Genomic DNA, 17,413 nt, shown 5'->3' on the forward strand with positions numbered 1-17,413 from the left:
TCACCTCCTTTGCGCCCTCCTCTGGGCTCCTGACTCTTTCTGCAGCCTTTCTACTGCTACTCCTTGGCTCCTTCTTACAGCTGTCTTTCTGCCACACCCCTGATCTTCTGGTAGGAAAAATCTACACCAAGCCTTCTCGGACAATGGCGAAATATCTCGGAGGGCCCATGTGCAAGTTGCGCACGTTAAAGATCCCCTGGTGGTCTAAAATCGATGAGAGTAGGCTTCGGCCGCCACCCGGGCAAAATTAAAAATTTCCTAACAACTAAAAATATTAGGTGTGTCCCGAGCTCTCATATGACCGCAAGCACCGTAAAACCCTCTACTATAAAAAAAAGAGTCACCATGACTTCACGCGGGGGATGGGTATGTCCTTTCTATAATATTCATACAGGAATTCGTTCTATTTTCGTCAAAATTCTTTGCCAACAAAGCCTGGAATTTTATCCTTAAACATCAAACACATACGATTAATAGGGCACGGAACCCAAAAATGAACTCTCAAATTTTAATGTATTTACTTTGTGTTGTTAAAGCTAGAGAGGTGAACAGAGTAAGCCCGATTCCCTGTAAAGACGTCTCTGTTGACATCCACCCCTTGGCGCTCATATGACCTTTTGCAGTAGCGAGCGCCGTAAAACCTCTACTAAATAAAATAAATAATAATGTATCTGCTGAAACTCAGCAGAGCTAAAATATGAATTTATCTATTAGAAACAATTTACTATTCCTGTATTTCCTTCAAGAAGTGTTTGCTTTTTTCTTTTAGTTGATTCACCCCCTAAAACCGCCTCTAACACCCACGTTCTGACAATTCCTGTCCTTTATTATGTCAGTGTCTTTCAAATCCGAACTTTGGAAGAGCCATCCGCATTCCGTCCAGAAACCTGTTTAACGTCTTTTCTGCTCTCAACCGTTACTTTGTAATTATTCAGGCTTGAAAGGAGAGAGAGAGAGAGAGAGAGAGAGAGAGAGAGAGAGAGATGGAAAAGAAATAAGAAGAAAAAAGAGAGACAGAGACAGAGAGAGAGAGATAGAAAGAGAGAGAGAGAGAGAGAGGAAAGAGAGAGAGAGAGAGAGAGAGAGAGAGAGAGAGAGAGTGTGTGTGTGTGTCTACGATGCACGTCAGCGTGGGGGTGAACAGATGAGCATGTTCTAATCCAAAGCTCTATTTGACATAACTGATTTTCACCTTTGCCGCTGAAGCATTTCGTTTAAATTAGCAGTTTTCTGTCTAATAGCGTGAACTTCTTTAAGCAGTTTTCTAACACACTTCACTGGGAAGCAACTTGATAGTTCTTCAGAGTAGTATGACGAATAACCGTTGGCTATAAGATGTTGTGTAGGCTGTCGAAAGACGTATGAGTAATGACCGCGAAGCGGAATTAAAAAAAGGATGGACTGGAACATGGTGAGAAAGAAGCGTCGAACGCGAGAGAAGGCCTGGGTGAAGTGAATGATAGGTTATAGAGAGGAATTATAGCAACCAGGAGACTGAACAGAATAAAAAGGTTCCATGGCCATGTACAAGAAAAATATATTAGAATACAACCTTTTGTTTGTGCCTTGTGAATGGAAAGAGAAGAAGTAAGAAAGCGTACATTGTACTCAGAAATGTGAACATAAGACATAACGCCGTGGCTTGTTAAGCCATTAGCTGTTACACATTGGGAGTGGGGGGGGGGGGGCTGGGGGAGAGGCTCGGAAGGGGTTGGGGCGGAAAGAGAAAGGAGGACGAAATGAGGAAGGGGGCAGAATGTGTTTGTTTTTGTCATAAAGATTCCCCCCCCCCCCTACAAAGGTAAAAGACGAATGCGATGCAAAACGTGAGGTAGTAATGTTTCACTTTTCTAGACTGTATACCATAAAGTATATTACACATACACACATTATATATATATATATCTATATATATATCTATATATATAGATAGATAGATAGATAGATAGATAGATAGATATATATATATATATATATATAATAGTGTAAAACCTGAGTCAGTGTGTAAAAATAGCGATATGCAAATAGCCTGACTAGTAAATAGACATCCGATATTGATCCAAGGAAAGAGAGAGTAAGGGAGACATCTTTTTTATTCGCCTGTGTATTGCAAGTGCTTAAATGTCTGCCCCAAATAATGCAGTAGTAATGATGATTAATTTGCTGTGAGCGTGTAAATACAGAAAAATAATGTGAGCTGTTTTGTCCTGTATTCCAGAAACATGATAACCAGTTGTTCCGTGATTATTCTCACATAGAAAAAAAAGCAAAGCAGACGCAATACCAGGGATGCAGTTATAGTTATAGCGGTAAGCTATATAGTGTCATAAAAGAGTTTATGATGCAACTGTCTACCTCGTAAATCTTATAATGAGGCTAATGTGTGACGGAAATATTTTCCGTTACAGTGAGATTTTTGTACTCTTTGTTTTGTCATCTTGCGATTCTGCAGGTCCTGGTGTTGTTTATAAAAATCTGATTGCGAAAGATTCGTCTTATGTTTTGAAATCAATTTGTGATTTCCCGTGGTCTGTCCCCGAATTGCAAAAACAGTATCAGTTTAGGCCAGATTTTATTCCCTTGATCTCAATTGAAGTGGTGTTTCTTATTTTTCCACTGGCTATGAGGTAAATCAGTCTCTTAGCCTTCTACACCTGCGTTGTAGAGTGTAACTATGTGCAGTGACCAAACTATAGAAATCCTGATAATTTAAAAGAAATTAATAGCTCCTGTCAAATACAGCGGTGTTTGATATACTCGTTTAAATGAACCTGAGGATGCTATCGATAAGTAAAGGGGTGGGGGATGGGGGTGGAAGCACGTGCTTCTCAACCTAAAATTTGTAATTGTAATGAATCTTTATGAATGTTTTAAAGGTAAACAATCAATGGTCTTGTTGATTGTTAATTATGTTAATTATGTGGGTGCATTCCCCTTACGATTGTCCAGAGGTCTAGCTTCCGTTTTCCTGCCTCGTGAGTTGAGTGAGTGACCCGTCTGTGTCCATGTCCAGTGTCAAGTCTGTATCATATCTGAATCCATCCTTGCGAATAAACATGTTTAGTACATTTGGCGACGAGGATAAAACTAATGGAAATTCAAGGAGTTCATCTGAGTGAGGTATTTTATTCGGGGAAGTGAATTTTGTGTAATATTTTGAAATTGATCTTGTACTTAGTACAAATTTCTTCATCATGGCTTCAGGTATTGTAGGAAGTGTTAGCGAATTTGATGAAAAGTCAGACAGTTTTTCTGATTATATTGAACGTCTAGAGCAGTTTTTCATAGCGAATGAAATTGAAACAAGTGTAAAGAAGAGAGCTGTTCTTCTTAGCTGTATCGGTGCCAGGACTTACAAACTGTTGTCGAACTTAGTTTCGCCAGCTAGACCGGCAGAATGTGACTATGCCGCCATTGTGAACACTTTGACAGAACACCACAACCCTAGGCCTTCCACAATAGTGCAACGCTTTAAGTTTAATTCAAGGACACGTTTCTCTGGTGAATCAGTTAGAACATTCATTTCTCAATTAAAGAAACTATCCGAATTTTGTGAGCACGGTGACAGTCTAGAAGAAATGTTACGTGATAGGATAGTTTGTGGCATTAACAATACCAAGTTGCAACAGAGACTCTTATCAGAGAAAGCCCTTACTTACAAAAAGAGATCGCACAGGCGATGGAAGCAGCCACAGAAGGTGTCAGTGACTTGAATGGTGCTAGCGTAGGGGTGAATGTGGTGAAGTCAAAGTTTAAGAGTGACACTAGCAAATCCAGTAGTACTGTCTGTTACAGGTGTGGTGGTAGCCACGTTGCAAGTGACTGTCAGTTTAGAGATAAAAAGTGCTTCAAGTGTCAGAAGACAGGCCATGTAGCCAAAATGTGTAAACAGAAGAAAAAGAAAAGTTCAAAGTTTCATAAGACAGTTGTAGGGCAAGTTGATTCAGATAGGGTATCCAATCTGTTCACTGTGTCAGCTAGCGTACCACCAATAGTACAAGAACTAGTTGTGAACGGTAAATGTGTGCAGTTCCATGTGGATACTTGGGCTTCACTCACAGTGATGGGTGAGGACACATACAAAAGACTTTTCAAGGAAACTCTTCAGAAAAGTTCGATCTCTCTCAGAACGTACACTGGGGAAAAACTGAAGGTGGTTGGACAGACTGAGGTGAAAGTGACTCAAGGTAGCTAGTGTAAGGTGCTGGTACTTGTCGTTGTGAAAGGAAAGGATCCCAGTCTCCTTGGCAGGGACTGGCTCAAACACCTCCACGTCGACTGGTCTGTGTTTAGCGTGAACACACCGGCCAGTACTAAGTGAACTGGAGCGACTCTTAGACGACCATGCTGATGTTTTCAGTTCGTCTGCTGGATGTCTCCAGGGTGTGGCGGTGAAGCTACACTTGCGCGCGGAGGCGACCCCGAAGTTCTGTAAGGCGAGACAACCACACAACAGCATCGAGGAGGAACTGAGTCGTCTACAGTGAGACGGCATCATTGAACCCGTGGAGTTCTCGGAATGGGAACTTTTATTCGAGAACGGAAACATTCAAGATACCAAAAACACCCAGCAACATTTTCAGCATTGGCCAATTTGAGGTCTAATATAATATATAATACCTGATACATACATACTATGTAAGTGTTTTTTTTTCTTTTTTTCCCTTGGTATATAGACAGTAAATCACGATGTTTTCAGAAACATTATCTTTAGCGCCAGGTTCAGTTTTCCCAAGTTAAACATTAAGACGTGAACAGATGGAAACTTACCTTAATCTGTCGCCATCTCCTTCCAAGCCACAAACCCTGACTTTTTTACAAGCTGCTGTATTGATAATATTCCAAGACTGACTAAATTGAATACACAAAGTAACTGAAAGCGTAGGCCACGCTAACAACCGAACAATATTCCTAATGAGTTCTCTCGAACTTCGTGTCAAAAATTATATGAGTGATAATGTGGTGAAATCAAGCGCGCTTGAAAATGATGAGATAAAAATATCCTCGACATTTTTCCATCTGTAAGGCAATTTGTGTTGATTTTTTAAAGGATGGAGGGGGATCAACACTTATAATGTCAATTTAAAAACAGTTTTCTGTGAGGGTTTTTTTCCTGAACAATGTTGATCAAAGGCGCTGAAAAAAAAAATGTAAACTTGCTTTTTCCAAGGACACCCAAGCTTTGGAAATCACCAAACTTTGGTCGCCATTTTGTCGTTAATTATACTTCTGGCACCAGGAGACTTACGTCTACTTAAATTGTAAATGTATGGATTTTGATTCAACAAGAAATGAGTACTCTTTAAACTAAAGCAAGACACACGATCTTGCTTTAGGACTATGCCTCAATATCGCTGACGAGCACCTGATTCCACTGCGCCGTGACACATATTGTGGAAAGCAATTTTTCACAGAAAGTCATTGACCCCTCTACCGAATAGGAGATGCTGTAAGTGTACTTCCTTGTGGCAAAATTAGGACATCAGCTGTAAGGAATATAGGGGAAAGTGTTACTATTTTTAGCAGCTGATCTTTCAATGTATTTGGTTAATGTCTCTTTGTCCTGACCTTAGTCATTTGTTATTCCAACTGATTTAGTCAAAGCCTAAATGTTAGTCTCTTCTGTTGGGCGCACTCTTGTCCTAGAATCTTGTCAGAAAAGACGAATGTAAAAGATAGTTTAAGTGCTTCCTGGAGTCTTCTATTTTTCCAACAGATCTGTAATGTTAATGAAGTACTCTTCTATCAAAGCGATCGACTTTATCCTGTTATTTTTAATGCAGTGCTAGACATTAGCAAGAGCCCCCCCTCCCCCCTCCGCCCCCTCCCTGTCCTTATTTCATCTTATGAAACAGACTGAAAAATAAATACCATAAAAATGCACTTCACTCTCAGTCTTACACTTAATCAAGTGAGGTTAAGAAATCCATTATTAACATTTCTTTTTACTCATGTCGTCTCATTTGTTCTTGTCTATCATCTTATCCACACTCACACAGACGCCCACCTGAAAAAGCGGTCAAAATGTTCTTATGCCAGAACATATACGACGAATAATTACAACTTTGAGCCAACGTAAGTGTTTCGCTGCAAGCACATTTTCCCAAGCCGTCATAATAATGATGTGAAGTATAGCTATAGCTATGTCTAAGAACTTCAATTAGAAATTATACGCTCTAAAAAGATCTTATTCCGGTTAGTAGCCTTCTTCCGAGACCACCAGAAGTTTATTGTCCTGACTGTATTCCGCCTGAACACTCCACCAACTGATCCACAAGAGGTCACGTCATATTAAATAACGGATCGTCTGTCCGTTGGAATGGCAAAGTACGTCTGCGCCGCCATCCTAGAAACGAGACCTAATTGGGTCAAATGTGGGATGAGATTCTGCCCTTGAGACATAATTTTTCTTCCGGAGAAAATAAGTATGAGGGTGAATTCTTCTCGTGTTAAAAGTCCTTGTAAAAATGAAACGTTACATCACGAATAGATCACTTTCGAATGCTAGCATTTGTTTTTATTTTGTTTGTCTCAAAAAGATCTGTGAAAACTCATGACACTGGCTACACTCATAGAATGAAAGGTTGTGATGAAAGTTCTAGATTAATAACTACAATTTTTGTTCAGCGTTCTTCTCTTTCTGTCTGAACATCAATCTGTGAAGTGGCAGTAAGCTGAAGGAACGTCAATATCAAGTATGGACTTCCCACCTTGTCAAGAAGTTAGAAGCGGTTTGATGTGTGTAGGCGTTACTGGTTTGACCGCGGTGTGTTTAGTACTGCAAAAACCATTTCATTTGGTTGCCTCACAAAAGCGGATTACTTAGTGTCCAGGCCTTTCTTCTCCGAGCTGGGTGGGGAAAGGGAAAGTAAATTATTATTGGTTATGACCTTCCACCTTGTAATCCATTGGCCCATAGTTCGTTATGTGCTGGAACAACTCTTGATACGCTTCAACAAGATTTCAATATTCTCCGATACTGGGAGTCTCCGTTCGAATAATCAATCCTTTTTAAAAATATCGTTAATCAAACACTACTAAGATCAGTGTTTGAACGATATTTATTCTGAATTTGCACGAAAAATGGGTTCCACTCCATGAAAAAAAAATTGAATATTTTTCTTGTATTCAGTTTTCGAAAACAAACTGATCTCTCTCTCTCTCTCTCTCTCTCTCTCTCTCTCTCTCTCTCTCTCTCTCTATCTATCTATCTATCTATCTATCTATCTATCTATCTATCTATCTATCTATCCCCCCTTTCTCTCTGTTTCTCTTTCTCGATTTCGTTCCTTATCTGACTCTCTCTGTACTGTATGTGTTTGTGTAGTGCACGTGCTTGTGTGTGTACGTGTGTGTATGCGTGCGCGATCTTGTGTGTGTGCGCGCGTGTGTATGTGTAGGTGTGTTTGTGGAGGGGAGAGGAGAGGGGGGGGGAGATGCGTGACTGTATTATTTTCACCTCTTCATTTGGTATGAATGATTTTTATGCCTGTATGTTCCTTACAGATGAGAGGTACACGAATGAACCAGAAACTCCATCTCTCATGCGTGATGAATGCAGGACTTTCAACATTAAACCTATTGTCACATTTCGTTTGCATTCGCATCAAGAACCCAACACTATTGTGGAGTAGTTAATTATCGCTTTAATGTTTTTCAGAGCATCGTAAATTCCACACACCGTGAGAAAACAGACTATGTATTTTAGACTACTGAATGTCTTTGATGTTTGGAGCCAACAATTCCTGATTTTCATAGCAGGAGAAATCTAGGTCGGGTCATTGTTTTATCTTTTATCCGTACGTGCGTGAGAGCTGGAAAGGGCAGCGGGTGGGAGACTGGGGGGAGGGAGGAGGGAGGAGAGGTGCTGCACTGCCTCAGGTTGCCCATGACCATAACAGACATAACAGAGAGTTCTTGCTCCGCCTTAGGGTGAGGAAATCAATATTGTTCCAAAACGTGACCCGGATGTTTTGTCTGAGGGAGACGCTATCAACTCTACACTAGACGGATGTCTTTTTTAATGAGCAGCACTGTGGTTTGGAGCCGCTGACTAGGTGCTGAAAGTGGGATGGCTTTTTTATGCGGTCCCACGGATGTTCTGTTCTCGGTAATAGGGAAAGGACGAGTTTTTCTTTTTCATCTGTTCCTTGCTTTTGGTCCATGATGCTTTTACACAATACTCTAATACCACTAAATCTAGTAGCTGAATTCATTTTCGAATAAAATATTTTACAATCATCTAATTTCACTGTATCTGCATTGCTCGTAGCACTTTGGGAAGGCGCGTCTGAGGACAGCTGTGAGCTTTTATAATGTCGTGTATTAAGTTGGGTTTTTTGTATTTCAAAATAAGAATGCTTCAAACTCATCAACACATTTAAGATTATTAGGGAGACACGCAATTTCAAACCTGTCTGTCCTGACCAACCCGGACTGATTGGCATACAACACCTGAACAGACACATCGAGATAATTGATAAAAAAGACATCCCCATAAGGAAATCGAAACGGCATCTTTTGCGTCCAACGACAAAAAGTCCATACCAGTACTCCACAGTCACACTTTTTTTCCTGTCATTTCAGACTTTTTTTTATGTCAATGTGTAGAGCAGTTAAGGAGTCCCTAGGCTTTTTTGTCGGTATTTGTTCTTTGAGAGAGAAAGTTGGTTTGACTTTAGTCTAAAAGGGTCGACATAGTTTTCATAGAAAGGGGAATGGTATGGTAGGGCAGGGGGGGGGGGTTCCGGTTCGAGAGTGGACGTGAGTGTTCAGATTCCATTTATCAAGCGAGCACGTCAAAATTAGAATGATCATGAAGGGAAAATAAGCAGAAAAATGTGCTTATAATGAAAAATAAGGAATAATAATGAATATATTAAAATTGTGCAGCGCAAATTTCCGCTTAACAGCAACAAGTTCTACGCCATTAACAATTTATAGAATTGCCCCAGAAGACCTTCTAGAACAGCATTCTCGAACAGTCCCAGCTTTTATGGGAAGCATACTTAGTAAAAAGAAGAACAATCGTGCTGTGAATACAAGCAGAAAACTGTATGTACTTAAGGACAAAAATAACGATCCTACAACAAATAGAAAGAGAGAAAAAAATCTTTAATTCGGCCGGGCCTGCACGGAGTACAACCCTACGACGAAATAAAAAGCCGAAGAAATGTACATTCTCCACATAGTAACAAGGAGCACAACCATACAACGAATAAAAGCAGAACAATGTAACAAATAACAAGGAAGTGGCCGGGCCTGCACGTGACGACCTTGAACTGCCAAAACAAACGTCAGCCTTACAGTCTAACTGTCGCTCGTGGGCAGTGAGTATCCCTGGCCTGTCAGACGTCTGGGGCCGGAGCCGTCCGTGTGAGCTAGGCCAGTTCTCCCGCCCGCTCCAGGGCAGCCTTTGTAACGACATGCTGTGCGTGACGTGAAGCCTCGAATTCCCATAGCAATCAGGGCAGGCTGTTGGCGCGCTTTGTGCACGTGACCTGCGGGTAAGCGGTCTAGGCTTGACATGCCGAGGGGAGTGAACGAGGAGGAAATCAATGTTTGCCTAAGAAAGCTTATTATATGGTAGGGATGATACTTATTAGATTAAATAAATATATTATTATAACCGTAATCACAGATATTTTAAAGAGGAATCATCTACGCCGTCGGTTTCGTTGTTGTCTTCACCGCCGTCTTTGTCATCATCATCATCATCATCATCATCATCATCATCATCATCATCATCATCATCATCATCATCATCATCATCATCATCATAGTTTCTTTAATGTGCGGATTAAACAGTGTACAAACAAAAGATGCAAGGTTAGCTTGGCAGGCAGGAGGACTGTTTGTTCACTTACAGCACACTGGAGAAACAGTACTATCAAATGCCAATAGAGCACGATCCATGCACACTTGTTTATCCCCCTCCCCCTCCCTTCCCCTCATTTCTCATCAAGCCCTTCCTTTCCAGCCCCTGTCGTCTTTCGTCCTTCTCCCCCATCCACCCCTCTTTTCTCATCCTACCCCTACCTCTCAGTTTTAAACACTTCTCCTTCAAGAGTCTCAGCCCTCACATAGGTATTTGTAAATAACAACAGAGACAGTGACATTTATTCTAGTTTTTACTTTCAGTAAGAGTTGTAACACTATAAGGTCACATAAGTGCCGAAGACTAGAGGTGTTACAAGACAGTAACAAACACAAAAAGAACAGGAGGAGAGATCAGGATGATAGATGTTTGACAGGAAAGAAGGAGCAAACAACACCAGAGCACCTGCCAACCACAAACGGAAATTAGTCTGATAGAGAACTAGCCCATAGGTAAAACAGTATAAGCACACATACCATGTATTTTATATTTTGTAGGTATTTCTATAACAAAAACCAACTAAAAGAAAAAACGCTGATAAAGCTCGAGTCACTCCTGATGTAGCTTTTCAGCCCAGCGTCTTAGAAAGCCGAAGACGGAATGGAAGGGTTGTCCCCACTTTGAATGTTAGCCTTTCCACTTATGCAACCATTCATCCTGTCTGGCGACTCTCTGCTGGTTTCAACTTTTTGCCCCCACCGGCACCACTCTCCCCCATCCCTCTCCCCAAAATCTACAAACGCAAACACACACACACACATACTCACACACACACACACTAAAACACTCACACACACACACACACACACACTCTCTCTCTCTCTCTTTCTCTCTCTCTCTCTCTCTCTCTCTCTCACACACACACACACACACACACACACACACACACACACACACACACACACATACAGAGAAAAAAGCACCTTCTTTTTCCTTTTTTAGTGCCAAAGGCCGTAGAATAATTTAATCATAACTCGTTTTACCTCGAGTACAGGTGATGTTAAAGCTTGCTTTTTGGGGAAAAGGGATGATACTAATTATTTCAGGGTTAAACTTATTTCCCTCCTCTCTCGGTTGAAAATGGTAACAAAAAGAGGGCGCTGGGGTTGGGTTTGGAGTGTTGAAGGTCGTGTGAGAAGATGTTGTGTGTCCAACCAAAAGTATTTCTTCTATCCCCTCCCCCTTTCCCCCAATGACAATTATATATAGGAAAGGTCGAATCCCACCTCCTAAATTTTTTAATGATCTACACTAGGTCGATGGTGGAGTAATAATATCTATATTGAAAACTCAATAAACAGGTATATAAAAAAAAGATCTCAGACTGGATAATTTCATTCTGGTGTTACTGAGTGAACTGGATAGGGGGCGTCTCTGAGGCAGGCCAAAGACTTGAGTTCGATTCCTATGTGGAGATAATTTTTTATCGAATACCTCGATTTCTCTTTTTCAGACGTTTTACCCCTCTCTGCACGACTAGTAAAATGCGTCGATGTGAGCATGCAAGATCTTCAGTTACACACACAAATATTTCCTTTTTCACTTCAGAAATGCCCGCTGTCTTTCTTGTTGTTGATTTCATTCCAACCCTCTGTCTGTCTCTCGCTGTCTTTGTCTCCGTCTCTGTTCCCCGTTATCTCCTTCATCCTCTCTCTTTCTCTCTCTCTCTCTCTCTCTCTCTCTCTCTCTCTCTCTCTCTCTCTTCTTTTTATCTACTCCCAGTTTCTCTCTGCCATTCCTTTCGTCTGTCTGTCTGTTAGTCAGTGTGCTGCTGCTTTGTGTCTGTCTGTCTGTCGCGCATGTACTCTCTTTCTCTCTCTCTCTTTCTCTCTCTCTTTCTCTCTCTATTTCTATCTATCTATCTATCTATCTATCTATCTATCTATCTATCTATCTATCTATCTATCTATCTATCTCCTTCCTTTACCATTTCCCCTACACATTGTTTCTGAGAGTCTGTCGCAATCTTTGCTTTTCTCCACTACCATCCCAGTTTTCTTAATTCTGTTTGCCCTTTGAGACCGCCCTTTGACGAATGGCGTTTCACAATTATTGTGGTCTTCTGCCTTGAAGGTGATAGAAAGTAGGTGGGCGCTCAAAATGGATTTCTTCCTTCTGCGTCTTTTCGTGGTTACTGTGGTAACTCCGTCAAATGTGGCCCTGTCTTCTCTTTGTCTCTCTGTGACAACAGTACAATTACGTGGGATCGCAAATTATAATGGCAGTTACCACACAGAAGCAAGATGTTCACAACGTTTACAATATGCTGATACCTTTCTTTAACAAAATTATAATGGCAGTTACCACACAGAAGCTATTGAACACGATGTTCACAACTTTAACAATATGCTGATACATTTCTTTAACAGTAGTTAATTGTTATGTCCCCATAACAAGAAGGAAGTGAAGCAACGCTACGCTCTAACGACATAATCTTCTAACTAGTAGTGACGCAAAAAAAATGACAGTTACCACCTGGTTACTGGTAAAAAACGGATTCCCTGCGCACATTGTGTATGTTCAAAACTTATTAAAAATGCTGACACATTTCCTTTATTGCAGCTAATCACGCATCCGCTACAAAGGGGATGTGGAGAACCTATTTTACTCTGGCGTGCACAGCTAGGTTTTTCTGAAGGAAGAGTGGAGAGCGGTACAATGCAGGATATTTAGAACTTTGTTCCTTCCTCATTTTGATTTTTAAAAAGGAGCTAAATTAGTCTTTGACGAAAGCGAAACGTTCAGGTGCTTTCCTCTAACTTTAAGAGTTTATTTGAGCTCATTTTTAATAGGAGAGGAACTCAGTGTGAATAGAAAGATGCGGACCCAAAATATCTTTTATTCTAAGCACAAGTCACGTCTTACACAATTTTGTGTGCACTTGTGTTTATTTCACAACGTTTTCTTTTGTCATTATACTATCACAGTCGAAAGTTTTAACCTGGAGCATGTGTGTATGTGTGTATAGTATAGGGTTTTACGGAGCACGCCTATGAGGACGTGCAGATGCATCTCTAGCTTTGTACTCTGAAAACACTAACAGACCTAAGGCATTACAACGTAAACTGATCGTGGGTAAAATTAAAAACGAAATTGCAAGAAATATGCACTGTAGTACAATCAAAGAAACATGCTCTCCATCTTTTAAACGAGTACTTGTAAGGATTCATGATGTCCCTCAAAATAACACATACACCAAAATGATGTTCGTCCGTTTTAGTTTTAGTAAGAGTTTTACGGCACTTGCAACACAATACGTCATATAAGTGAGAAAAAACACCCAAAAATAACCCACAGAAAAGAAGGCGGTAAGATTAGGAATATAATAGGAAAGAGGGAGCAAAACCACACAAGAGCACCCGCAAACCACCCACAGATGATATCCTTCAAAATAGATACACCAAAACAATGTCCTTCAAAATAACAGATACCCCAAAATGATGTCCTTCAAAATAACAGATACACCAAAATGATATCCTTCAAAATAACTGATACACCAAAATGATATCCTTCAAAATAACAGATACCCCAAAATGATGTCCTTCAAAATAACAGATACACCAAAATAATATCCTTCAAAATAACAGATACCCCAAAATGATATCCTTCAAATTAACAGATACACCAAAATGATGTCCTTCAAAATAATAGATACACCAAAAACATGCCCATAACAGTTTAAGCTGATCCTAGCTAAATGGAGGAGCTTGTGAAGTTTTCTTTTCAAAATGATCGACGGGCTCAGCCGAGGTCATGGAAGAAATATTATTGTTTCCGCATCCCAATGATGAAACCTTTATGCATAATCGGGGGTATATTTTACGGGTGTGGAAATTCTGGGAAATGTTTAGGCTTATCGATGGATATCTTTCTGAGCTCTTAGCTTCACACGTTTAAAATGCTGTTCAAACGTAAAGGCAGGGTGAAAATAGAAAGGACAAGATGAACTGAGCATGGCTCAACACAAAAAGGCACACTGCGAGACAGGGAAACGTTTTCTTATTGTTGTACTTTTGTTTGTTCTGTTTTGGTTTGGTTTGGGTTTTATTTTTGTTTTTGTTTTTTTTCGGGTGCGAGGTGCAACTTCTGTTTAAAAAGAATAGCATCCCAGCTCTCAGGCTTCCATTTCTGGGGTGTTAAAATAAGAAAAAAAGACCTGAATGCTTGTTCTATATAAGGAAATCGTAGCATCTAAGGGATGTCTTCAGCGAGACCAACGGAAGGTTTCCCAGATCGGATCACATTAAATGGAATGCTATACGTATTGCCATGATAAATTGGAACATTTTTAAACCGCACGCCCAAGGCACAATATTAGAGTGTCTAAACTTACAGGTGGATAACAGGATACAGTAATGTAGTAGGATTTTGTGACATTAAATCTTCACTGACTTCCTTTAGCCCCCCTGAATCAAAAACAGGAAGATAACTTTTAACCTCAAGATTCCCCCTAAATATATTATGTCAACTTTCTAGTTCTGTTTTGTTCAGCTTTGAGCCTGCATTAGCGGGACAATTTACATGAACTTTCCAAAACCTTCTGCCTTCTCAGCTTTGAAAATATAGAAAGTTGACCGTAATACGTATTGGTTAGAGAAGATGGAGTAACCACCTCACTTTCCCAGTATAGTACACAACTATTGTTTGCTTGACGTATTTTATGTATCTCCCGGTAACTATTACATTGCACAGGTTCGCTAAGACATACGCTTTGAGGATAGCGAGAACGATTTGATGTAACAGCAATGACTAATGTTGTTATTAAAAAGTATGTTTCTGAATGTTATTTTTTGCTTTGTATTTTTTTATTTGTTTGGTTATTTTTTATGCATTAGTTTGTTGTTGATGTTGCTATTTCTTGTTGTTTGGAGAGGGAGGGATGTTTGGCTGTTAACATTTACGAAAGCAGCGAGTTCCTTAAATAGGTTTCGATATTTCTCGTTAAACACATCAAAACAATTAGTTATAGTTCCATGGAACTGCTTTTGGACTGGGACTACATAAAGACATTGTGCTTGCCACACTGGTAATTTTACAGTGTATCTATCTGACTCCTAACATCATATTACATCCTTTTCACTCAAATAAAAGAGATAGAGAAAAAGAGAGAACAGAGAGAAACAAGGGAAAGGAGAGAGGTTGTGGAGTAAAGAGACAGAAGAGAGAGAGAGAGAGAGAGAGAGAGAGAGAGAGAGAGAGAGAGAGAGAGAGAGAGAGAGAGAGAGAGAGAGAGAGAGATGGGGGCAGTGAGGAAAAGAAAGAGTGCGAGATATAAATACACACCGACACAGAGAGAGATGCATGTTGTTAGGAACTACAGAAATAGCGATGAATCAATAATTACACCACCCCCTCCCCCATTTTCACCCTCTCGAGAAACCAGGACAACGTACATGAACTTCCCAAAACCTTCTGCCCTCTCAGTATCCCTCACAACTCACCTGTTGTCGCCCTGTGACTTTTTGTTTTTCCCGCAGATGAGGGAGCTAGTGCGGCCCGGAACAGCTTCTTCCCGCGCTCAAATCGAGGGGAAATTGATTTTGCATTTCATTACGGCATTTCTCTCTTTGAACTCTGGAATTGACTTTGGTTTCTCCTTTCCCATCAGCGACCTTCCTGAGCTAGTATTTTCCCAACTAATTCGGGGTGGAAATTCCGTTCAGTGACCTCTATTTTACCACATTTCTGTAACCCCCTTCTCCCCTGGGACAGTTCCCCCCCCCTTTCCACGCCGCTTTCTGCTCACAGGGTCTTTCCAACCACCCCCCCCCCCGCCCGGTCCCTACAGGTCACACACACGCGCTTAATTGTTCTGACTGTGGTTTCCTGTCAACACGACCGACAATGACGGACACTGACACTTGAACTTTACGCCCCGGGCACAACAGAAAAATCCTTGCGTCGCACGACTGTGAAATATGATGTTACTCTTCGGTGAAAGAAATAAACAGGCGGAAACTGCCTAATTTACATACTCGCGATAGTGCAACGAGTGAAAGTTTTCCCTTTGTGCGACAGGCCTTACGCAAACCCCTTGGCGCACGTATAAGCGGGTGCACATTTACAAAGGTATCTCCCAAAGGACCCACAAGCTGTGAAGCTAAGGTTATGCTTTCTTTCTACGTTCCTACTTTTTATTTCGATTCCTTCAAATGACGGTTGGAAAACAACACTGACAGGTCCTACTTCATTTCTTTCTCTCTGCTATTTCTGTCAACCTCTTATGCGTTTCTTTTGCGTAAAATTACTAATAGTAATAGTGTATCGACCTGATTCTCTGTACTCAATCACTCACGTCTTGATGTTCTTTCTCCCAGGTGCCTATGCCCTGGGCTCCATAGACCCGAGCCTGTACAAAGTGGCAGACGAGGATGACCACTACGACATCCCAGCTGACCACATCGGACGCGTCTGGTTCGCCACGGAATATGAGCGGGAGACGGAAAAGCTTCTCGTGACCTTGATCAAGGCCAAGAACTTGCCCAGTCGGACGCAAGGGGTGGACAACGCGTGCGATCCCTTTGTGAGGTATGTATGGCGTTTTATGTTCACATTTTGCAGAACTCAGGAGTCTGTGGTATAATGGTTAGGCGCTTCGTAGTCTCACACAAGAGACACAAGTTTAATTGTGGGGTGGGGATCATTATTATCGATTACTCCGGTTCCAAGGTTAGGATGTTGTGTCCCTCTCAACCCACGTTTGCCTTGACCGATATGGTCGAAACCCGCTCCTAAATTATCTAAACTGCATCGATCGTAATGAATAAACGTCTACATTTCCCACACGATTTTCTGTTGTAATTATTTCTAGACAAATATTCGGCTACAAATCAGGGAAAAAATAAATGTATCTCTTGCAGTACGGAAAAATACGTTCACTTAAAACAGAGATTTCCATATCAGGACAATAAATTAACCTCTACTCCACCCCTTCTTCCCACTCAACTTAAACACACTCACACACACACACACACACACACACACACACACACACACACACACACACACACACACACACATATGTATGCATACATAAATACAAACAGGAAAACTTACATAAAGAAAACAAACCTGGCTCACATTGCCAAAAGGTTATCAACCTTGCAACTAGAATTTCACCATAGTCACCCCCAGCATTAACAAACGTCCGAACAACAGTCACACCAAAACAAACACCATCAGGAGCAGAATTCACAACGAAGACTGGAAATCAACAATAAGGAAAACAAACAAATTGCTTGTGCTGAGCACACTGGTAACAAAACAACAAACCAACGATCTGTGACCCGTCACAGATTCTCTGTTTCTCGCTACCGCTTTTCTTTCTTTTTACCAATCAGACGAGATTCTCTGGCAAATATTTTGAAAGGTGTGTTCCTTCCACTGTTTTCTTTTTTGGATTAGAGTAAATAGAAATCCAAGAAGGAAATGAAATATTCATGGCGATTTGTAATTGTATAGCAGGGGTGTTTTCCTTTTCCTGAATGTATCTGTTCGTCTTTGTGTTCATTCGCTTCTTTTTTGTTTTGTTTTTTT

The 17,413-nt window shown here is 40.8% G+C and overlaps 1 protein-coding gene across 6 annotated transcripts in view; it reads left to right on the plus strand.

Annotated features, from left to right (window-relative positions):
* Nucleotides 1-16,475, plus strand: part of LOC101859038 (putative protein TPRXL) — a 51,552-nt gene extending 35,077 nt beyond the window's left edge. For all 6 annotated transcript variants that reach the window (XM_035971991.1, XM_035971994.1, XM_035971993.1 and 3 more), the window contains exon 3: nt 16,195-16,475. In XM_035971991.1, the coding sequence (XP_035827884.1) occupies nt 16,195-16,460 (266 nt within the window). In that variant the 3' untranslated portion in view covers nt 16,461-16,475. The remainder of the gene's footprint in view (nt 1-16,194) is intronic.
* Nucleotides 16,476-17,413: the final 938 nt, after the last annotated feature.

The sequence above is a fragment of the Aplysia californica genome, unplaced genomic scaffold, assembly GCF_000002075.1.
Source record: "Aplysia californica isolate F4 #8 unplaced genomic scaffold, AplCal3.0 scaffold00554, whole genome shotgun sequence".
NCBI lineage: Eukaryota > Metazoa > Mollusca > Gastropoda > Aplysiida > Aplysiidae > Aplysia > Aplysia californica.